This window comes from Artemia franciscana, chromosome 8 (assembly GCF_032884065.1).
Source record: "Artemia franciscana chromosome 8, ASM3288406v1, whole genome shotgun sequence".
Taxonomy (NCBI): Eukaryota; Metazoa; Arthropoda; class Branchiopoda; order Anostraca; family Artemiidae; genus Artemia; species Artemia franciscana.
This window is the reverse complement of record NC_088870.1, coordinates 42,960,633-42,985,555: the sequence shown is the minus strand read 5'-3', so window position 1 is coordinate 42,985,555 and position 24,923 is coordinate 42,960,633. Positions and strand designations below refer to the sequence as shown.

General features: G+C 34.1%; 1 protein-coding gene across 3 annotated transcripts in view; it reads left to right on the top strand.

Moving 5' to 3' along the window:
* The window catches only part of LOC136030450 (hemicentin-1-like), a 214,279-nt gene that overhangs the window by 84,924 nt on the left and 104,432 nt on the right, over positions 1–24,923 (top strand). For all 3 annotated transcript variants that reach the window (XM_065709442.1, XM_065709443.1, XM_065709441.1), the window contains 2 exons: positions 11,539–11,693; positions 18,490–18,640. In XM_065709442.1, coding sequence (XP_065565514.1) covers positions 11,539–11,693; positions 18,490–18,640 — 306 coding nt within the window. The remainder of the gene's footprint in view (positions 1–11,538; positions 11,694–18,489; positions 18,641–24,923) is intronic.

Sequence of the window (24,923 nt, the reverse complement as noted above, 5' to 3'; positions counted from 1 at the left end):
TAATTATTCTTTTCCTAGCTTACTTTTGACAGAGTTTTTTAATGAGATGTTATTCTTCTTAAATTATCTTCTCCATTTATCGCTTAAATGGCAAGGAGTATGGCGTCAGGGGGTAATTTGTTTCAAGAGTAGCGTATGGAATTTTCACAAGAAACATTTCACACAGAAAAAAGAACAATTCATAAGAAAATTTATAAAAATAATAAATAAGCAGACAAATAATAATGCATAAGGCACTAAACTATGATTCTTAAAAATCCTGAATAAATCCGATAACTTACGATTTTTAAGGTTTTCGAAACCTAAGTAAAATATTGGTATGTCTAACTTATTTCACTAAATATCACCTCCCTGTCCCAATAAATACCAAAAACCTTAGACATACAGGTGTTGAATAGCAATAAACAAGAATAAGTTGGAAAGTAACCTGGCAACTAGAAAAATATCACAGAAAAAAAATCAAATAGGTTTTCAGTGCTAAAATCTGTCAATAATTTTATTCTGTCTATTAATTAGTAGAGAAAATAAATTATATGAATAAATAGGTATAACAATCTTTAATTCTTATTTGAAGATAAAACTTTGAGTGGTTCCAGAACCATAAGCCTACACTTCTCCAACGCTTAAATGGCAAGGGGTTGGCGTCAGGGGGTAATTTGTTTCAAGAATAGTGTATGGAAAATTTCACAAGAAACATTTCACACAGAAACAAGAACATTTCATCAGAATATTTATAAAAATAATAAATAAACAGACAAATAATAATGCATAAAGCACAAAACCATGATTGAAAAAAAAATCCTGAATATGGAATTCAACCCTTGCAATTCTGATTCAAAGTTTTACTTGCTTGTAATTGAACAACAGAGGCTGATGATCAAATTCAATCAATTTTTTCTTCTAGGACCATAAGTGTGTAACCTACATCCCTATTCTCAGGGACTGTGGAGGGTTATATCATCACCAAAGCATAGCTATTGGACCTTATTCAGCAAAAATATTTGTAATTTACTGTTATAAAACATTGAATTAATTAAATTGTTTATTGTAGTGAGTGAGAGCATTAAATTATATTTGGAGAAGCTGAACTTTTACGAACAGGAAGAGGGGAGGAGTTAAGTCAAGAAATAATCATCATGAATTTCGAAATTCAATTACTTGTTATTCCATGAATTTCTTCCTCTTAAGAACATTCGATATCATAAAAATCATTTTGCGAGCATCAGTGTCGGCTGATCGTGTTAAAGAGTTCATAGTAAATTTTCCCAAATTACTCACGAGACTTACTCAGAAGGCTGGGAGGCGGGATTTTTTGGAAGTGGTTCTTTTAAATCTAGAGTTAAGGTTTTTGGACCATATTTATTACAATAGTACTGTTTTATGCTTCCGCGCTTTTCCATTTAAGGAGTGGCACCCAAAATGTCATTTTTAGTGCTATATGGCACTTACAGATGGTAAAACTGATAAAAAGCACGTTGATGTGAGCAGTAAAATTCAAATGGACCATGAAATATCTCTTTTAAAAGTTCTGGTAGGGCACTCGCCCCAGCTTTTCCACATGAAACATGGCACCGATAGCACCATAGTACCATTTTTAGTGCAATTTGGCACATGTGGATGGTGTAATCTATCCGAAAAACGAAGATGTGATAAAACACTTTTATATGAGCTACTATATATCTGTCTAAGATTTTCTGGTAGCCCGCTTTTCCCACCCCTTGAGAAACGGCACGAAAGTGCCGTTTGAATGCCATAGGACACTTTCAGATGGTTTAATTTACAAAAGCCCGTATTTATCAGAAATAGCTTTTGAATAAGCTATTAAGCGTCTCTCTATGATGTTCTGGTAAACTGCTAGCCCTCGAAAAAAAATTGGGAGAAAGATCAGCGCTACCAATGCAAAAAAGGGATTTTCCTTGTTTTCCAAGGTGGGATGTAATTTTCCTTAACAAAGTTTTCGACTATGCTCTGTCCAATAGTACACTTGTCATTTTGATACGACACTATTTTGAGGGGTTTCAGACTTTTATTGAAATCACCATAAATTTCCTTTCAGAATAAACTTTTACTTTTAAAACGAACGAATAAAATAGTTACCATTCCTGAATCAGTGTCAAATGGCAATTTGTTTTCACTAGGCAGTTTTTCTAAATGTATTCTTGAACTTTTGGTTACTATGGACTGTTTTTCGCTGTTTACTGGGTTGCAGCTAGCGCGGCAACCATGATCAGTCCATGCTAATGTTTGACGGTTGCTTTGCCGAAAGCCTTTTTACCCAAGCCTTTTAAGTGAAAAGTATTTTCCCTTGTAGCAGTGGTATTGACCGTTTAAGTAAAATTTTATTAACCGTTGATTGTCCAAAATATTTAACGGATATATTAACTATCTAGAATAAATACCAATAAATCTGCCCTTTCATTTTCGAAGTACTAGGATAATTATTTGAATTCTATCTTTTTCCTCTTGAAAATATTTTTTTTCCTCGAGAAAAATAATTTATTTTGAAAACAAAGAGAAAAGTACAGTCACTTGTGTGACTAGATACATAATTTTGTGTGAATATTGAGGCTTAGTCAGCCGGTCTCGTATACAAGATTATATCTATCCGTTTTATGTTTTAATGTTGCTGTTTGTTTCCGTACAAAAAAAAAATCTTATTTTTATTCTACTTTTGTTTTCAATTCCATGATCAGGAAATGTAATATTGTGAGACTTCCACTTAACTCCAATTAAACTCCACTTAAACTCCTTAATTATGTTAAATTGTAACATTTTTATAACAATGCCATTAGTTGCTATCTTGTTGCATAAAAAGAATTAGAGCTCGTTCACCTTGATATGTGTCAATTCCATGATCAGGAAATGTAATATTGTGAGACTTCCACTTAACTCCACTTAAACTCCACTTAAACTCCTTAATTATGTTAAATTGTAACATTTTTATAACAATGCCATTAGTTGCTATCTTGTTGCATAAAAAGAATTAGAGCTCGTTCACCTTGATATGTGTCAATTCCATGATCAGGAAATGTAATATTGTGAGACTTCCACTTAACTCCACTTAAACTCCACTTAAACTCCTTAATTATGTTAAATTGTAACATTTTTATAACAATGCCATTAGTTGCTATCTTGTTGCATAAAAAGAATTAGAGCTCGTTCACCTTGATATGTGTCAATTCCATGATCAGGAAATGTAATATTGTGAGACTTCCACTTAACTCCACTTAAACTCCACTTAAACTCCTTAATTATGTTAAATTGTAACATTTTTATAACAATGCCATTAGTTGCTATCTTGTTGCATAAAAAGAATTAGAGCTCGTTCACCTTGATATGTGTTACATGGTAAAAAGAAATATGTATAAATATTAAGTAAATAGTTTCTTTGCGATTTAAATCAACCTCTTTCCAAATGTATCGATACGGAAAAGATAATATATTCCTTATAATCACCACTTCCGTGACCGTATGGGATCTGTCACGCCTTTCAGTAGCCCCATTGAATGATTGTTCCAGAAGTGTTTCTATAAATGAAGGAAGGTCAGACCGGGACGAGTCCAAAATAGGGCCTTTGCTAGAAGGGGATGCTAGAAGGGGAACAGAAATGTTTTTTTTTAATTAACTGTTTATTTTTGGATTGAATTGTGAATCTGTTTGTCCATGCACACATAAGATGAATACTGAGCTCAACAAGATTCGTAACCTGGCTAATAATATAGATAAGATCCCGTATAATATTGTTTGTATAGTCGTGGTTTTTTAAGGGGAGGGGATCGTATCTATTGCATCTTGTCCAATCTATTCTATCTTGTCCTATCTATCTATTCAAACAGTTCGTGGTAACGAACTGTAGTAAGGAGCGACCCGGCTCAATAGTAACCAAAACTCTAAAAAATTGAATTTTGATATCAATAGCTACATCAAAAGAATCGCACTTTAATGCTGATTTTAAATATATAAGTTTCATCAAGTTTAGTCTTACCCATCAAAAGTTGCGAGCCTGAGAAAATTTGCCTTATTTAGGAAACTATGGGGAAACACCCCCTAAAAGTCGTAGGATCTTAACCAAAATGACACCATCAGATTCGGCGTATCAGAGAACCCTACTGTAGAAGTTTCAAGCTCCTACCTACAAAAATGTGGAATTTTATATTTTTTTGCCAGTAGACAAATCACGGGTGCGTGTTTATTTGTTTGTTTTTGTTTCCCAGGGGTCATCGTATCGACGAAGTGGTCCTAGAATGTCGCAAGAGGGCTCATTCTAACGGAAATCAAAAGTTCTAGTGGCCTATTTAAGTGACCAAAAATATTGGAGGGCATCTAGGCCCCCTCCCACGCTCATTTTTTTCCCAAAGTCAACGGATCAAAATTTTGAGATAGCCATTTTGTTCAGCATAGTCGATAACAATAATAACTATGTCTTTGGGGATGACTTACTCCCCCAAAATCCCTGGGGGAGGGGCTGCAAGTTACAAACTTTGACCGGTGTTTACATATAGTAATGGTTATTGGGAAGTGTACAGACGTTTTCAGGGGGATTTTATTTTGTTTGGGGGTGGGGCTGAGAAGAGGGGGCTATGTTGGAGGATCTTTCCTTGGAGGAATCTGTCATGGGGGAAGAAAAATTCAATGAAATGGGCGCAGGATTCTCTAGCATTACTATAAGAAAACAGTGAAAAATTAACATGAAAACGTTTTTTTCAAATGAAAGGAAGAAGTAGCATTGAAACTTAAAACGAACAGAGATTATTCCGCATATGAGGGGTTCTAAAAATACTTTAGCATAAAGAACGAGGTATTTAGGAGGAGATACATACCTTGCTCTTTATGCTAAAGTATTTTTAGTAATTTCAGCTATTTATTCTACGGCCTTTCTGATTCAGGGGTCATTCCTAAAGAATTGGGACAAAACTTACGATTTAGTGTAAAAAAGTGAGGTATTAACGATGGTACAAACCCCCTCGTATACATAATAAAAAATATAAGGTTATGAAAGTTTGTTACGTAAGTTAATTCTTAAGTTATGTATATTTTTTACTAATAAAAACGTTCGTTAAAAATTAAATAGTTCTAGTTGCCTTTTTAAGTAACCAAAAAATTGGAGGGCAACTAGGCCTCCTTTTCCACCCCTTCTTTCTCAAAATCATCTGATCAAAACTAAGAGAAAGCCATTTAGCCAAAAAAAGAATTAATATACAAATTTCATTTTAATAATTTATGTGCGGAGAGCCAAAACCAAACATGCATTAATTCAAAAACGTTCAGAAATTAAATAAAAAAAAACTAATTTTTTTGGCTGAAAGTAAGTAGCGACATTAAAACTTAAAACGAACAGAAATTACTTCGTATATGAAAGAGGCTGCTTCCTCATCAACGCCCCGCTCTTTACGCTAAAGTTTGACTCTTTCTCTCAATTCTTCTTTTTAAAACAGTAAAAAACTTTAGCGTAAAGAGCGGGGCGTTGATGAGGGAGCAGCCTCTTTCATATACGAAGTAATTTCTGTTCGTTTTAAGTTTTAATGTCGCTCCTTACTTTCAGCCAAAAAAATTAGTTTTTTTTTTTATTTAATTCCATATCAGGAAGTGTGGATCCTGTCCTCTGAGTTTATCTGAAAAGTCTCTGAATATCTGAAACATGTGTCTATTAATGCTTATTTAGAGGCTACATGTACCATCTAGCTATAAAAGATTCAATGAATCAATAGTAACAGCTGTTTGTAGGCCTTAATAAACGGACTATAATAAGTGTTATTTTATTTGGACTGAAATAATCGAAGGGACAAACTTACCATTTCGCAGCAACATTTCCTTTCAAGTTTGATGGTTATAGATACAAATTACACCCTCAACGAGTCACAAGCAAAGCCTTAGTGTAAAGCCTGGGTTGGCAACTCCCTTCTTAATATACGAGTTACGTCAGTTCGTTTCCAAGTTTGAAAGATGTGCTTCGCTATCGCTGGCCAAAAATACATCCAAGTGCTATCACAAATGTTGTGCAGGATATGTGCCTTACGTGACGGACAAATAAGGTCCGTTTTTTTGGAAGTGAGGATAAAGTCCGTTCTTGCTTTTTGACTAGAAATGTCTTAACATTCTGCGTCGCTTTTATGTTTCACTTAGAAGATCTTGTTTTATTTTGATCAATAGAACTTTGAAAAAAGGAAATCTTGGAATCTGTTTTTTTTTTTTATCTTCGTCGTTTCTTTATTTTTTAGCAATATAGCACCACCTTAATTTCAGATACACTGAATTTCATTCAGAGATGGTTGATCAAAATACAATTTGAATAAGTTTTGCCTAGCAATTGGCTTTCGTATAATTGAACCACTAAGACTGAACCTTCCCCCTTCCTGAAACATTAATTTTTAACTTTCAGTTCTGACTACTTTAAAAAAATAGCCTGTTATTTGAAATTCTTCTTTACTGTTAAAATATACAAACAGTTCTTATCATCTAAAAAAAAAAAAAAAAAAAAAAAAACAATCCCTTGGCAACAGCTTGTCCACCAGATACATGCTTTTTCTGTCAGTCTGTTTCCTGAATACTAAGTTGTTAGCTTTCCTAATTTAAGGAAATTGCATAGAATCCATTTCACATTTCTTATTTTTAGTTTGGAATACAATTGTTGCTTCAATCAAATTGAAAATGGGTATTCTTTCTTTTGAAAATGTTTTGAAAGCCTGAAAAAGGAGTAAAAATTTGGATGGATTTATAGTCATGCTTGCAGCAGAAGCTGCGACCTAATAATGAGCAAATAAGGACCAATAGCGACGAAAAGTTTAACTGCTCCTTTTCTTAGAAACTATCAAGTGAAAGTATCTTCGAATGATTCTAGATTTATAAATTAAAATTATTTTTATATTAAACAGAACAATAATTTGTAATTTTACTGTAACAAATACTTTGAGAGTTTTAAAAGGAGCCAGAAACCCCAAGCCAGAAGTTAAATTAGAATAAAACTACGCCGTTATGGGTGGCACTTTGTCTCCTTTTTTTTAAATTAATACTGAGGCAGAGGCTGTAAAGCATTGAGATATGGCTCATTTGAACGGAATTTGCAATATCTAGTCTCCTTTTAACTTAAAAAAAACTGATTGAGCCACAATCAAATGCGTTATCTTGCCGCTGTGCGCCACAAAACTTTCTGCAAATAGAGGGCCAGAAGGCTGGGAACACAAAGTCTAAGATATACAATCCATTTACTATAGTTTGAAACACTTCACCAGAGCTCTACACTTTTCATCTAAAAAATCAAGCAAAATCCAATTTTAGCATAAATCGTGGGTGGGAAAATGCCAAATTTTAGCAAAATAGTAAAACAATTATTTGAAAACCCTTTTGTCTCTCTTCTTTTTCCTTTTCTTTCCTTGTTTTGCTCAGGGAGCAGAAATTAACATGAGTAGGGCTCAAAACCCCTATGCTTTCTAAAAGCCAGAACATAATTTATACTTTACTGAATTTTTTTTTATGTGTTCACTTAGACAGTTTTCTTAGAACTAAAGTTTACACTAGCTTAACGTTTTGCGAAATGTGAGCAGCAGGGATTTGGCATATTCATATTGTTACATTCTCCAGCCTTTGAAGAGGTCACATTACAGAACGCCCAGGTCGTGACGTCAGTAAACCCATCTAGCTTACGGGAAATCTCGTTTACTTGTGTGGCCACAACAGAAAAATCAGCATCACCAAGAATTGGAGTGTCACGGGGATTGAGAATAACATGATGCAGTAGATTTTTCTTCTCTTTAACGGCTGACACGATGAGTTTACATATGCCAGTGATGTGACTGATGACTTGCACTTGCACATTATAGAATAAAGAAATCTATTTCAAACAGTTCGTGGTAACGAACTGTAGTAAGAAGTGACCTAGCTCAATAGTAACCGAAACTCAAAAAAATGTAATTTTGATACCAATAGTTACGTCAAAACAATCACATTTTAATGCTGATTTTAAATATGTAAGTTTCATCAAGTTCAGTCTTACCCATCAAAAGTTACCAGCTTGAGAAAATTTGTCTTATTTAAGTAAATAGAGAGAAAATCCTACTAAAAGTAATAGAATCTTAACGAAAATCACACCATCAGATTCAGTGTATCAGAGAACCCCACTGTTAAAGTTTCAGGCTCGTATCTACAAAAATGTGGAATTTTGTTTTTTTTTTTTGCCAGAAGACAGGTCATGGAAGCGTGTTTATTTGTTGTTTTTTTTCCCAGGGGTAATCGTATCGACCCAGTGGTCCTAGAATGTCGCAAGAAGGCTTATTCTAACGAAAATTAAAAGTCCTAGTGCTCTTTTTAAATGACCAAAAAATTGGAGGGTAGCTAGGCCCCCTCCCACGCAAATTTTCCCCCAAAGTCACCGGATCAAAATTTTGAGATAGCCATTCCGTTGAGCTTAGTTCAGCTCAGCTCAAAAACCTAATAACTATGTCCTTGGGGACGACTTAATTCTGCACATTCCCAGGCGATGTGGAGAAAGTTACAAACTTTGACCGAGCAAGTTTTTTATTGTTTTAAAAAGTTGAGTTGTGACAGAGTCGAACTTTAGCGTAAAGAGCGGTGTGTGTAGAGGGGACTACCCCTTTCATGTACGGAATAATTTCTGTTCGTTTTAAGTTTGAATTTCGCTCCTTACTTGTAGTTTAAAAAAAAAAAACTTTTTCTTATTCAATGTTTAAAGGATCACATCATGCACAAAGAAATTCACGGACGGGATTACAATGCTATCTATTTTCAAACCTATGGATAGTCATCACACAAGAAAACTCAGCATAGCATTGAAAACATGTGTTATATCATGCCTACCTTTCAGTAATTAAACATAATCTAAGAATCAAACATTTTGTGGTAACGAACTGTAGGTAAGGCGTGACTCGGTCCTATAGTGAACAAAACTAAAAAAAAACGGAATTTTGAAGACAATAGATAAATCAAAAGAATTATCTTTTTACTCTGATTCCAAAGACAAATAGAAAATAAGTTTATTGCTACTCATCAAGAGTTACGAGCCTGAGAAATTTTGCCTTATTTTCGAAAAAGGAAGAAACATCCCCCAAAAGTCATGGAATCTTAATTAAAACCCCGCTATCAGATTCAGCGCATCAGATAAACCTACTCTAGAGGTGAAAGGGTCCTATATGCAAAGATATGGAAATTTATTTTTTGGCAAAAAGGATGTGTTTTTACTTATTTTTGTTTCTATTCTTTTTTTTTCCTTCACAGGGCTGATCATACCAAAGCAATGGTCATAGAGGTTTTGGAGAGGGTTCATTTGAAGGGAAATTTAAAGTTCTATTGGCATATTGGTGACCAAAAAGATTGTAGCGCAACTATCCCCCCTCTCATTTCTCTTTTTCCCAATAGTTAGTGGATCAGATATTTGAGATAGTCATTTAATTCAGCATAATTAAAAGGTCCAATAACTATGTCTTTAAAGATTTCGTTACCCCCAAAGCCGCTAGGGAAAGGGTTGGACGCTATGAACTTTGTGCTATTGTCTATATATAATAGTTACTATTGTGAAGCATACAGGTACTTCTTGGGGGGTTATCTACGGTGGGAATTTTCTACGGGGAGAATTTCTGCTGTAACTGAAGTTTCTTGGGGTGAGCTTGAAAGAAGAAATTTTATACTTAAGGAATTTGACACAATTCCTGCATAAGATTCGCTTATCTGTCTTACTTATTCTTTGGCGACTCCATTTTATATGCGTAGATTTTTGGGGGAATCTTTTCAGTGGGGTTGGAATTTTCTGGTAATCTTTCCTTGGAGTGAGATTTTCTATGGGAGAAGTTCTCCATGAGGAATTATCACCAGGAATAATTATCCTCTGGGTAATTTTCTGCAAAGAAAATTTCTATTGGAGGGAAGGAATCTGAAAAAATTTCCACATTGGGAGATTTCCAGCATGAATTCGAAAACGATAAGAAACTAGATGAAAAAAACTATTTTTTTAATGGTATTATGTTAAGGACAATTTTTCAAGTGGAATCGTGAGCAAGAAATTTAGAGTGAGAATGGAATTGCCGGAAAGTAATTTCCGGGGGGAGCATTTTATGCCGGAAAACTTTCCTTGGAATAATTGTTCTTGGGGAGGGGGGCAATTTTCATGGAGGGGCGGGTTTCTCTGCGTTGTTTGAGTAATGATGAGAAATTGAATAAAAAACAGATTTATTAAACTGAAAGTAAGGAACAAATTAAAAAATTCAAAATGAACAGAAATTATGCCATATATAGGGAGGACTGCCTCCCTCCTCCTTGCGCTAAAGTTTGACCTTTAGTCCCAAATATTAAAGAACGATTCCTCAAACACAAGGATCGTTTATTTAGAATAAAGAACTTTTCTGATAGTGCTCAAAACTTTAGCGTGAAGAGAGAGGTATTGAGAAGGAGGCAGCTCCCCTCTTGAATAGAATATTTTGGTTCGTCTTAAGTTTTAATTATGCTCCTTGCAGTTAGTTGAAAAAAATGCAGGGTCCAAAACTGTACGTCACAAAACATAAGAAGAAATTGTTCGGGAAGGTAATGTGCGTTTACTGAATGAATACTCTATCGCTACTGATAGTTAATTAATGATAGTTAATATGAAAACTCATACTGAATATGAACTGATAATTAATGACAAGAACGTTATTTTTTCTGATGGAACCAAAAGTGCACTCAAAAACTAAACCAAACAAAAATTTTATCTTTGCATTTTCAGAAATATTTATCTATAGAACTTGCTCAAACAAATTTACTCTCAATATTTCCCTATTTTTGCAGAATACTGAAAGACTGGTGGTTAACCGAAAGCACAAAATGGCGGAAAAGCAGGATTTTCTCTTTCCAGCAGGAAACTGAATATGCCTGCAAAACATTAAAGCTTTATCAACAAAGCTCTCAGTAATCTTTTACCGGTCAAAATATCTACACCTTTAACTATACAATTTAGATTCTGTAACAACCTCAAGCAAGCTCAGTTTTCATTAAGTCTTGTTAATCTTCTTATTTAATAAATGTAATATTTATCGTAAAAAATAAGAACAAGAAATATTAAATAATAACAACCAAATGATACAAAACACGAAATCACAACCCAGTAAATGATTTCAATCTTATCTATTAATAATAATATATTGCAGGCATATGGTTCGTTAATTCGGCAGCTATGTAGCGCTACCTCTGATAAAAACAATGGGAAATATTATTACAAAGTATTTTTTCACAATAAACTCTTAATTTTGCTGTCAAATTCAACAGTTTAAAAATAGGGTAGTTGCCTATCATTATGTTATTCTTGAATTATGTGTCTGGAATTTGTTGGGTAAAATTACACGAGTTGCACAAGCGATAGTGGTTGCTCTTTTGACTTATAAGTAACAATTAACGTTAAATTTATAAGAAATTAAGCTTACTGAAATAGTTAATATAAAAAAGTGGATTCATCCTATTTGTTGAACATTCAAGACGAAGCCAGCCTGGACAGAGATGAAAAAATACAGAGTTGTATTTTCTATGTTCGACTTGATTATCTTTTATTTTCTTTTGCAGTAGTCCCAACTGAAGCACGAATTATAATTCACAATGAGCTGCTTATTGCATCAAAGCCTACACGGATTTCTTGCTTAGTTTTTGGATCCAGACCACCTGCAGAAATTCAGTGGTTTTTAAATGGGGATATTCTTTTAGTTACAGAAACAACAGAGGTAAGCAAGTGAATTAGTATTGGATAGACCCTGTCGTAGTTGAAATGAAAAAATACTGCGTAAGGTTTTTTTGTTGAACCAACCACACTCATCCAAAGTAATAGCATTTTGTTCTTGTAATTTGCGTGGTTTCAAGTTTGATACACGGAACATTACCATCGATCATTTAGTATCAACTTATGGAGTCATCAAAGCAAAATAATTTAGTTGATAAAATAGAGAGGATTTTTTTTTGTCAAGTACCTCACCCGCTCCATTTTACAGTTGAAAGGCCAACTCTTAAAAAAAATGATGTCCTCTATTCTCCTTACTTTGATCACTTATTGGGGTGAAGGATCATTTTAGTTACCCCAATCGCTACTTTCTTCATTTTGGAAGTTGGAGATCATGATTGGTAAGTATTGTGTGGGACCACTGGGACCACTGGGTCGATACGATCAACCCTAGGGGAAAAAACAAAAAAATAAAAATAAACAAAAAAACACGCATCCGTGATTTGTCTTCTGGCAAAAAAAGCGAAATTCCACACTTTTTGTAGATAGGAGCTTGAAACTTCTACAATAAGGTTCTCTGATACGCTGAATGGGGTGTTTTCCCCTATTTTCTAAAATGAGGCAAATTTTCTCAGGCTCGTAACTTTTGATAGGTAAGACTAATCTTTATGTGTATATTTAAAATAAAAACTGTTTGAAAAATAAACTTAACTTAAGAATTAACTTACGTACAAACTTTTGTGTTCTTATATTTTTATTATGTATATGAGGGGGTTTGTCCCCTCGTGAATGCCTCGCTCTTTACACTAAATCGCAAGTTTTGTCCCAATTCTTTAAGAATGACCCATGAATCACAAAGGCCGTAGAATAAATAGTTGAAATTACTAAAAATACTCTAGCATTAAGAGCGAGATATTTATATCCTCCTAAATACCTCGCTCTTTATGCTAAAGTATTTTAAGAACCCCTCATATGCATAATAGTCTCTGTTCGTTTTAAGTTTTAATGCTACTCCTTACTTTCAATTGAAAAAAAAAATCATGTTTATTTTTTCATAGTTTTTTTTTATAGTAATGCTAGAAAATCCTGCGCCCTTTTCATTGAATATCTCTTCCCCCATGACATATTCCTCCAAGGAAAGATCCTCCCACATAGCCCCTCCCTTCAACCCCATCCTCCAAACCACAAAAATTCCCCTGAAAACGTCTGTACACTTCCCAATAACCATTACAATATGTAAACACTGGTCAAAGTTTGTAAATTGCAGCCCCTCCCACAGGGACTGTGGGGGAATAAGTCATCCCCAAATTCATAGTTATTATGGTTTTCGACTATACAGAACAAAACGGCTATCTCAAAATTTTGATCCGTTGACTTTGGGAAAAAATGAGCGTGGGAGGGGGCCTAGATGCCCTCCAAATTTTTTGGTCACTTAAAAAGGGCACTAAAAATTTTCATTTCCGGATGAAAATCTTGATTGGAACTGACCAATCAGCTGAATTAAAGTTCAAATCCATGGCTTCTTTTGAATAATATTATCTTTCAATGGCCCATAACAGGAAGACCAAAATAGAATTTAGCTTTCAAGCTTACTTATTGCAAAACAACTATAGTTTTCAGTGCTGAACTAGCTTTCAAAGTGAGAACATCTCAAATAAACGGATTATATTGATTCAGAACTCAAAATAAAAGGATTTGGTATATCTGAATTGAATAAATTCATTTCTCGCTCGACTATATTATGTTAACGGGGGATAGTCATACACCCCTTTGGCTTTGAAGATCTGAGTGTCCGTACCGCATAGACGTACCGTGTTGCAAGTTTAACCTGAAGGATTTTATTGCATTACAAGCTTAATGGAACGGTAAAAGTGATTTATTTTGCCGTCTTTCTTTTGGCCTTACTTATTTAACCCCAGACCTAAGGAGTGAGTAATGTCAATATTTATTTGTCCTGGTTATGGTAGATCCTGTGGCAAGGGGATCACCCTACAATGCACAAAATGTCTCAAGTTGTTTCACCCACAGTGTGCAGGCATTTCCCCAACTGAGCTTAAAAAACGAATAGGATTTGCTTAATCTGTTCAAATAACGATGAAGTTCATGAATCTTGCATCTCTAATAATAATCCCTTTTATCCCCGATAATCAGCAGTCAAAAATCCATTCCTGCTAATACCAATTTTGTAGCTGAAAATTCATGCAGCCGCAGCGTGGACCTGTCAGTCCAGTTTATTTCAAGACCAAATAATCATTCCACTGAAGTAATTCCAAAAGTATCAAAGAAAACAAATTGTGAAATATGAGCAATTTGCAGGCATTGCCCCACAAATCGAAATTGCTGTAAATCCATTGCGAAAGTAAATAAAGTATTGAAATAACAATAAGCAACTTGCGGTACTCACAGCCCTTTCCCCGGTACTGGTAGGGGGATTCAACCCTGGAAGCGCAATTCCTTGACATTTAGACTATTTTGAAAAAAATGGATTTCTTAAAATTTTAATCGAATGCCTTTGGGGAAAAGGAGCGATGGGGGCTTATTGCTTTTTATACGCTTTTGACTGTTTCGATACGTTATTTACAGCTTTAGTCATTTCTTTCTGAATTTTGATTTAGAGAATCTAATTCACCACGTGTGGAACCCAAGAAAAAGATGTCCTATAAAAAATCACTCTATTAAAATAAAGGATTTTGGTAATGCCAGAAAAACGTGTCCTGAGATAAGTCCGTTGATTTTCGAATTAAAATCAAGTTGCTGTCAAGCCATGGCTAATCGGAGAAAAGCCCAGACAGATAGTATGAGGGAGAGGCAATTTCAATTTTCAGCTAAATGAGCCCCCTCAAAAGTTAATATGGCCAACCCTCTCACGAAAACCTTATATGTTAACAATGGGCAATTTGCCAAGTTACAAACATTGTCCCGGGGGCTATGGGGAACTTCCAACCCCTAAATCATAGCTATTTGTATTTTGGACTATTTACAAAATGACCGTTTTAAAATTCTGATCTCATGCATTTGGGGAAAAACGCGTGTGGGGGGGGGTACCCTTGGATCACTTTAGACTTTCAAAAATGGTGAAAGAAATTTCGATTTTCAATTGAGTGAGCCACCTCCGGATTTTATAAGACCACGCCTTCTATAAGAATCTTATATGTTAACGATGGGTACTAGCATAATTTATAGCCCTTTTCCCGATGGCTATGGGGGTCAAACCTGGAGTCGTTGTTAATTCACATTTAGACTATTCTGAAAAAAACGGCTATCTCAAAATTTCGATTAAATACATTTGGAGAAAAGAGGCTGTTGGAAGGGGGTCTTGATGTCCTCTGATCACTTGTGACTTTTGAAAAGGAACTAGAACGTTCAGTTGCAAATCAAATAAGCTTCTTCGAAAGTTTATACGGACACTACTTCCATAAAAACCTGATATATTCCTGAGGCATAATTTACAACCCTTGTCCCGGGCTTTGGGGATTGTGTCAACCCCGAAGGCATTGTTATAAAATAATTGGACTGTTTTTTTTTTCAAAATGGCTATCTCAAACGTTAGATCAGATAAATTTTTAAAGAAGACGACAGTTGGGGGAAGGCACTTTTTCCCTCTGATCATTTTATACTCTTTAAAAGGGGAAATAGTACTTCCAGTTTCCGATCAAATGAGCCTTCTTCAATGTATTACAACCATCTTTTCCATTAGAACCATAAGTACCCGTGGGTCATAAACTTACAACCCTTGTACTAGGGCTCCGGGGTTTTATCAACCCCAAAGTCATTGTTATATAATGTTTGGACTAAATACAACTGGGCTTGAGGGGAAGGACGGCTAGTTACCCTCCAATCATGTTTAGATCTTAAAACAGAACTTGAACTTTCAAATTTTAATTAAATAAGCCCTTTCCGAAGTCTGTACAACCACTCCCTCCATAAGAACCTTATATGCCCCACTGGCATATTTTACAACACTTGCCCCAGGCTCTAGGAGCCTATGTCAACCCCGTAGTTCTTGTAATGTGATCTTTAGTATATTCTAAACAAAATCGATATCCCAAAAATTGGATCGGTTGTTTTTGGGGAATAGAGGGCAGGGGGGCTAGTTGCTCTCTGGTCCCTCTTGAATCTTAAAAAGAGAGATTAAACCTTCAATTTCCAATTTAAAGAGCCTCCTCCAAAGAGGAGGAGGCCGATGACCTCCGATCACTTTTGACTCGTAAAAGGGGCACTAGAATTTCTGACTTCCAATTGAATGAGCCCCCTCTGAAGCTTAAACGACCTCCCCTTCCATATGAAGTGGCTTTGGGAATAAAATAATAACAATAATAAAACATTGAAGCCTTATGGCGTTTACTATAAGCAACGCTATATTATTGGCTCTGATTATAATATCACTGTTTCAATCTTACATTTATAATCGGGAATAATAATGCGTTTCACTTAGATGAAAGAAAAATGAGCACTATTTACTGAAGCTTAATTGGCACCAATTTATGTTTTCAACAACACCAGAGGGCAGAGAACAGATATCAATCATAAAGAATATAATAGTCAACCAGGTGACCTGAGAACACAAAAATATTTTGGATGGCTCAATAGACTTCACAAAAACTTTAAGTGACACGAGTCCGGGATTATTAATTTTCACTAAAAATAATTTGTTCTTTTATTTTTTTTTCTTGTTTAATTATTGAATTAAACAAGTAATTTTGTCACATAATTCTTGATGAATAGATTGTCATCGATGGCTTGATGCTATCAGTGGTAAGATTGTCACTTAGAAATGACATTCCTGAAATAGTATCTAAAAGAAAATGGGATTCGTCGATAACTACTTCTTACGTGAGATTATAATTATAGTAATAAAAATTATAGAGTAATACAAAATGATAGAGTAATACAAAAGAAGAAAGGAAAAAACAAGAACACTCAGCATCAAAGAACAAGTTTAATTAATAACTTTTTCATTCGCACTCGTAGATCAGGTGTAGAGGCAAAAACTCGAACAATTTTTCCAAAGCCTTTTTTTTCTGCAATTGTTTTAGTAGACTGCGCAATGACAATTGAGTCCACCATATTTTGATATCTTAGAACAGTGGCTCTCACCCAGGGTCCACATGGACCCTAGGGGTCCATGTAATATTTCCGGGGGTCCACAGGCAAAGCACAATAAATTGTGGGTCCACAATGATATATTGGGGTCCACGAAGAAAACCAACTCAGAACACTCTTTATTTTTAAGAATTCGATTTCTACTGTAATTTACATTATTTTTAATCGGTTTAGTGATCTACTCGGAATGGATATACCGATTTGGGTTTCAATTCCTTTCGAAGTTAATGTTGCCGAAATGGAATTATCTTTGCAAGAGCCCCCCATCGAATTACAAAGTGATGAAATAATGTGTGCAAAATTCAAAGATGGAAAGTACAATATATGGAAAACAAATTATGTTGCTACAAAGTACCCATTGCTCTGGGATAAAGCACAGTTCTACGTTATTGCTTTTCCTTTATCTTATCTTGTTGGGATTTAGTCGTGTTTCTCAAATTTTATCAAAAGCTCGCAATAGACTTGACATTGTGAAAAGATGATCTTCGACTATCTTTAACATCTATAGAACCAAATATGAAGAAACTTGTCGAGAAGCATCAACCACAGGGATTTCATTGAACAAACATGCCTTTTCCTTTTTTTTTTTAATCACACACTTAATTTCAACTGTTTTTTTTATTCAGTTTACATAAATAATGTTGGAGTGAAATAAACAGCCTGATGAGCTCTACCCTCCATGAGCTTTAGCTGCTTACCAATCGAAGAAACTTGTAGAAACTTGTAATATTGTAGTTATTATCACAATAATAGTAATAATAATAATAATTAATATTATTATATTATAATATTTTATTTGTATTAAATTAGTTTTCATTTAAAAATAAAGCTTTTTATTTTATAGATTTTATAAATCGTAGAATTTTTAAATTTTATATTTTATAGATTTTATAAATCATTTTTTTTATCTTAGAACAAACGTGTTTCTCTCGTAGAGCGGGTATCGAAGCAAAAACTTGACGTATTTGCAGAATACAGACCGGAGTTTTAGTCTGTCAGTTTGTCTGAACCTGTCCCACAGTGGAGATACATAAAGCAGGTAAGGGAGGGCAACCGCTGCGTAGAAGTTTCCAAGAATCTTCCTGTTTAAGCTAAATTTCAGAGAGACAGGCTTCCCATAAGTTGAACAACTACTCTTGGTAATTTTATCGATTATTAGTGAACCGGGACTTCTGACATCATGACCGTACGTTCTACCAGGTAATTCATGTTATTTCCAGGGAAAATTTTTATTTGTTCAACCGTTTCATATGTAGGGCCACTGCTTTGCTGCTTGCCTGCTGAGGGACAAAATTTAACAAACAATGTAATTGAATAAAACTGAGAAACTTATACTTTCTTAAAGCAATCATTTCAAACTGTGTATTTACAGTATTCTTAGCTTATTTATTTTTGTTGGACTAAAAGCAAAACAAAAACAAAACGGATTGTTTTTGAACAAGGTTTCGGACATTATTTCGTGACGCATTATATTTGTGTTGCCAAAGATTTCCAAAAAGTTTTAAAAGGGGTTTTAATGTGTGTCGGTATCCTATTGGTTAAATTTTCTAAGTATTTTTTTTTCCCACAAATTTATTGACCTATTGAGAAGTATTGGTCTAAGTAAACTAAGTATCGTCACTCCAGCAGCCACTTGATAAAATAAACCTTATGATAAGAAATCTTTTTTATGTATTTTTGTTATTATTATTTATTTCTAGGCGGGGATTCATGAAGGCGAAACAACTAGAAGCACAATTATGTTCACGCCAACCGCATCAGATGATAAGAAACAACTTACATGTCGCGCCACCAACCACATGGTTTCAGGGCTCAATTTCATTGAAGAAAGTACCAGACTTCCTGTAGAATGTACGTTGAGATTGATAGTGCTAAGTTAAACTTGAAAGAATGAATAATTATATTTAGATTAACTTAGTGCGCGAGTTAGTGCGATAGTACTTAAGTTTCTTAAGTGCGAGCCATGAAAACCTATCAGTACTAAAGACGAACAAGGCTACGAATGTGTCTCCTTAAGACTGTATTCCTACGTAAAGGCCCGTACTCTAAATCAACCAATTTCGACCTATTTAACTTCTCCAATACTTTTTAACGTTTTTCAAATATATTGCTTGTTTATCGCTGTTTCGATGTAATTAACGAGCTGCCCCAATTTCAATCCCCGAATTAATCTCTGCTCCTGTCCTTTATATGTGTGTTCAATTGGAGGTTAAATTTATTTTCGAAAATGCTCTAATGAAATGTCCTTTCTAAAGCTATTTTAAAACAAGTAAGTTTAATGAAGAGGGAACAAAGACCTACTTAAGCATCATTTTGAGTCTTTACATCTTCAAAATTACATTAAGAAAATCATACCTTATAACTTAAAAATATGTTATTTTATACCTTAAATGATATTCCTTGAATTTACCAGGTTTGGATCTAAAAATCGGTAAGGGAATAAATTAGAAAATATAACTTGAACCCAGTTCCGCCGTTTTGATATGCATAGCTGATCCCAGTGTACAAGTTTCTACAACAACTATTTGTATGCGAAGTGTCGTGGTGAAAAGAAAATACAAAAAATAATACATAGTACCCACATCGCTCTTTACTTAGGCAGCACTATTGTGCTACCTATGATTATATATTTTTTTTTTTTCATTCCTAAATTGGCAGTGCCAGGTATTACTAAAGTTTTTATTTGCCTCCACTCTTTTAATAGCGTTTTAGATGACTGATGTTTCTTCTTTTGAACGAGTCATTCCAGAATATCACTCCACATTGAAGTACAACGTAAAATGATGCTGTTATTGCAGTATTCCGTTCTTTGATTCCTATCCTCAAGATAATTGAGCCAAGCTATGTTCCTTTCTTACTGTCTTGTCAGTTGAAAAATTGAGGGCACAATACGATAATGCTGTAGAGAGGGAGGTGAATTACAGCTAGGTAAAATACACAATTTTGGATGGCTAGCCCAACAAAAGTCAAGAGATCCAAAGCCCAGTGCTTTCCTTGGATGGGTAATAGCTTTAGATTTTAGCCGTCCTTGAAATGGAGGTGGTGCCCTGGCATAGGTTGAACCTATGACGGATTTGTAATGAATCATTTACATAGCACCTCTCACGATTCACTTACTAACTACTGAAGTTTTCTACTGACAGGTTAATAAGCTACTAACTATTAATCAAATAACTTGTTATTCAACTAGCTACTTAACATTTTCCCATAACCTATTATTTATTGTGTATTCAAATTTCTAATGAATAAATTGTCTCTTTTGCACTCTCCAAATTCTTTACATAAATTTTTTCACTTGTCGATTTATTTTTTAAAGAACGATACTACTTCGGAAGATATCTTGCCAATTATAATTTCAAACTAGAAATTTTATTGGAATAACCAGATAGATTTACGACTTGATGCAATATTTGATTTAGGAAATGATAATTATCATAAGAAATTTTGCGGAAAACGTGCGATGGGAACTAGACAGACCTTATGACTGTCTCTGATGCGTATTGGTTAAATTATTCAATTTGAATAATGTCGATGTATCTGTTTTGTGCCAGTACTTGCCCAAGCCTTATTCCATCGCTGATTTACTCGGAAGTTTGTATATATTTAGATTTTTGTTGAAAAAGAATGGATTTTTTTTAATGGAAATCAGGAAAATGTTTTAATCTAGAGAATTTTGGAATATTAAAAAAATATAAATTCTATAGCGGAAGTGAATTTTAATAATTTAGATGTAGCCACTGTAGTCATACAATGAAGGTGCCATAGATCCTTAATATATATATATATATATATATATATATATATATATATATATATATATATATATATATATATATATATATATACTATCCTTGTAAAGGAACATAAGTTTTTATTTATTTATATTTATGGAGGCCTATGTAAGTATGTATGTATATTTTCTCGGTAATGTCTCCATATTTTTTGGGAAAATTGGCATCCTGGATTATTCTGGCCTAAAAAAAAACTATTTAGATAGGTTAGAAGTTAGAGAAACTTCGCAAAGAGCCTAAATTTTGGAAAAAAAACATGCGAGTGACGTCTTTTTTATATTCATCAGTATTGCAATGACTTTGTCACACTTACGTGGAAACATGGAATATTCTCATGCATGGATAAGTTTATATTAAATTGATTAAAGGGCAAAAACTGGTAATTGCCAAAATATTTGCAAATATTTTGACAAGGGATTACAAGAATTCAAAAACCTAAAAAAAAACCTAAAAACCTAAAAAGAAAACAAAAAGTTTTAAGCTTAGTGGAAATCTTTGTTGCACATAGATACAGTATGAAAAGACGTTATCAAACAGTTCGTGGTAACGAACTGTAATAAGGAGCGATCCGGCTCAATAGTAACCGAAACTCTAAAAAAATGTAATTTTGATACCAATAGTTACATCACAAGAATCGCATTTTAATGCTTATTTTAAATATATAAGTTTCATCAAGATCAGTTATACCCATCAAAAGTTACAAGCCTGAGAAAATTTGCCTCATTTTAGAAAATAGGGAGAAACACCCCCTAAAAGTCATACAATCTAAACGAAAATAACACCATCAGATTCACCGTATCAGAGAACTTTATTATAGAAGTTTCAAGCGCCTATCTACAAAAATGAGGAATTCGCATTTTTTGCCAGAAGACAGATGACGGATGCGTGTTTATTTGTTTTTTTGTTTTTTTTTGTTTTTTCCCCCAGGGGTGATCGTATCGACTGAGTGGTCCTAGAATATTGCGAGAGGGCTCATTCTAACGTAAATTAAAAGTTCTAGTGCCATTTTATTCACGATAGTCGAAAAACCTAATAACTATGTCTTTAGGAACGACTTACTCCCCCGCAGTCCCCATGGGAGGGGCTGCAAGTTACAAACTTTGACCTTTGTTTACATATAGTAATGGTTACTGGGAAGTGTACAGGCGTTTTCAGAGGGATTTTTTGGTTTAGGGGGGAGAGTTGAGGGGGGGGGGTATGTGGGAGGATATTTCCATGGAAGAGATTCTCATGGGGGAATAGAATCTCAATTAAGGGGGCGCAGGATTTTCTAGCATTATTTGAAAAAATGATGAAAAAATAAATATGAAAAGTTTTTTCTACTGAAAGTAAGGAGCCGCATTAAGACTTAAAACGAACAAAAATTATTACGCGTATGAGGAGTTTACCTCCTCGTTATACTTACTCTTTACGCTAAAGTATTTTTAGTAATTTCAACTATTTATTCTACGGCCTTTGTGATTCAGAGGTCATTCTTAAGGTGCTGGGACATTTAAGCTTTAGTTTAAAGAGCGAGGTATCGTCGAGGGTTGAATCCTCCCATATACGCAATAAAAACATAGGAATACAGATGTTCGTTACGTAAGTTAATTCGTAAGTTACGTATATTTTTTAACAATGAAAACGTTTGTAAAAAATTAAAAGTTCTAGTTGCCTTTTTAAGTAATCAAAAAATTGAAGGGGAACTAGGTCTCCTTTCGCACTTCTTTTTCTCAAAATCTTCCGATTAATTGCAATTAATTAATATGCAAATTTAGTTTTAATTATTTATGTGCGGAGAGCCAAGATCAAAACTTGCATTGATTCAAATACGTCCAGAAATTAAATAAGAAAACAAGTTTTTTTAAATGAAAGTAAGGAGCAACATTAAAAGTTAAAACGAACAGAAATTACTCCTTATATGAAAGGGGCTTTTTCTCCTCAACGTCCCGCTCTTTACACTAAGGTTTCTTACCGTTTTACAAAGTAGAGTTAAGAGAAAGAGTCAAACTTTAGCGTAAAGAGCGGGGCGTTGAGGAGGAAAGCCCCTTGCATATAAGGAGTGTTTTCTGTTCGTTTTAAGTTTTAATGTTGCTCCTTACTTTCATTTAAAAAACTTGTTTTGCTATTTAATTGCCTAAAGAGCAAAGAAATGGCAATTTAAAAATTTTGATTAGTTCTAACAACGATATCTACTAACCTTCAATCTTTTGTTTTCCTTTATAAGCTTTTTTTATTTGTTGTAATGCCTTGTTAAAATATATACAACTATTTTAGCAATTACCATTTTTTTGCTCTTAACGCAATTTAATGTCTTTTCATACTATATCTTTTCAAAGATATTTGATTATTAGAGGAGATCCAACTTCTAACAGCGATTTCCGCTAAGCTTCAGTTTGTTTTTTTTTAAGGTTTTTGATCATTGTAATCGCTTGTTAAAATACGTAAAAACATTTTTGTAATTATCAGGTTTTTGCTTTTTATGCAATTTAATGCCTTTTCATACTTTGTCTGTTCAAAGATGTTGATTATTGAAGCTAGTCCGATTTCTAACAACGATATGTACTAAGCTTGAAACTTTTGGTTTTCTCTTTTAAGGCTTTTGAATTGTTAAAATTCCTCTCCAAAATGAATATCGGATTTTGTAATGATTAAAAATTTTTGTTTTTAGGGCATCCTACTGACATTATGAAACAGGTTGCGGTAAAACCTGTAAGTTTATCGACGTATAGAGTTAGTTTTATCTTTAAAAAAACTAATTATAAATTTCTCAGGTATGAGAATACCTTCACTAGTTTGAATTAAAACATAAAGATTATTTTAAGGCACAAAAATAAACACACAATTATTGCTCACTTGTAAAGATAGTATACATGTATATATTACCGGGACCTGACACTCGGCACATGGAAGGCTTCTATATATAGATTCCTATTGCTCCTTGTCTTCTAAACGCAGAAGAACGCAGTCCAAACGGAACTTAAATTAGAAGTAGTGCCTCTGTAAAATTACATTTTTTTTTTAATTGGACCTTTAACTTTTGCCTCGGCTTGTCTTTTGTCATTGTGAAAGTTTTATCGCCGAACCTTTTTTTCTTTTAATTGTTCAGGTGATGGGACAAAAACCTCTTCTTTTGTCTCAACCATTACGTCCGAATGGACCTTAAATTAGAAGTAGTGCCTTTGTAAAAGGCACTGACAGGTTTTTGCATGGGACCTTTAGCTTTTGCTTTGGATTGTCTTTTGTCATTATGTAAGACATACTGCCAAACCATTTTTTCTCTTAATTGTTCAGTTGGTGGGACAAAACCTTCTTCTTTTTCCTCTGATGTCTTTCGTAATTATGAAAAACATATAGCCAAAACTTTGTTTCTTTTAATTGTTTAGGTGGTTGGACCAAAACTTCTTTTTCTTCCAACGATTTATCTAGTCTATGTTTTGATTTTCAAAGATATGGTCGTCATTGATAACCTTATCCATATCTAAATCAAAAACCAAATCATCATTTCTATCATTTTCAATTTGTTTGGCTCGTTTTACCTCGGCTTGTCTTTGGTTATCGTGAAAAACATATATATATATATATATATATATATATATATATATATATATATATATATATATATATATATATATATATATATATATATATATATATATATATATATATATATATATATATATATATATATATATATATATATATATATAAGTTGTATGTTTGTTTGTTTGTATGCATATGACGTCATAATAAATATATAAGAGGGCGATTCAAAGAGAAATTTCAGTATAAATCCTACAATGGCAGAAGAAACAGCCGAGGAAGCTGCTCAAAGAGTTAATGCCAAAAGGCTTGCGGTTAATAGAGAAAGAAAGAAAAGAAAGCCTGCCGAGGAATGACAAGAACAGCGCGAAAACAGGCTTGCGTCTCAAAGAGAAATTACCGAAAAAAATCATGCCATTGAAGACTTCGCTTACTGGAACTACGTCAGAATCTAAGCGTTTTTTATTAAACATCAGAAAATATAACTCATCCTTCCAAATGACGTTGTTTGGTGCCCAAATGTAGAATCAAGATAAATACACCGGGAAACAGGGAATATAAGTGACGACCGGGACACCTTTACACCCTCCCAGAAAGTTCCCATTTCCTTTACATCTTTATTTATGACATCCTCCCAACCCAGACAAGGACGACCTGCTTTCTGTGTAGCCGCAGACGGTTGGCCAAAAAGGACAATTTTCGGCAATCTGTCATCCTTCATCCGCAGAACTTGGCCTAGCCATCTCAACCTTTCTTTTATTATACCCTAGAAAGCGGGAATGAACCAAATTTTTCGCACAACTTACTGTTTGAAATACGGT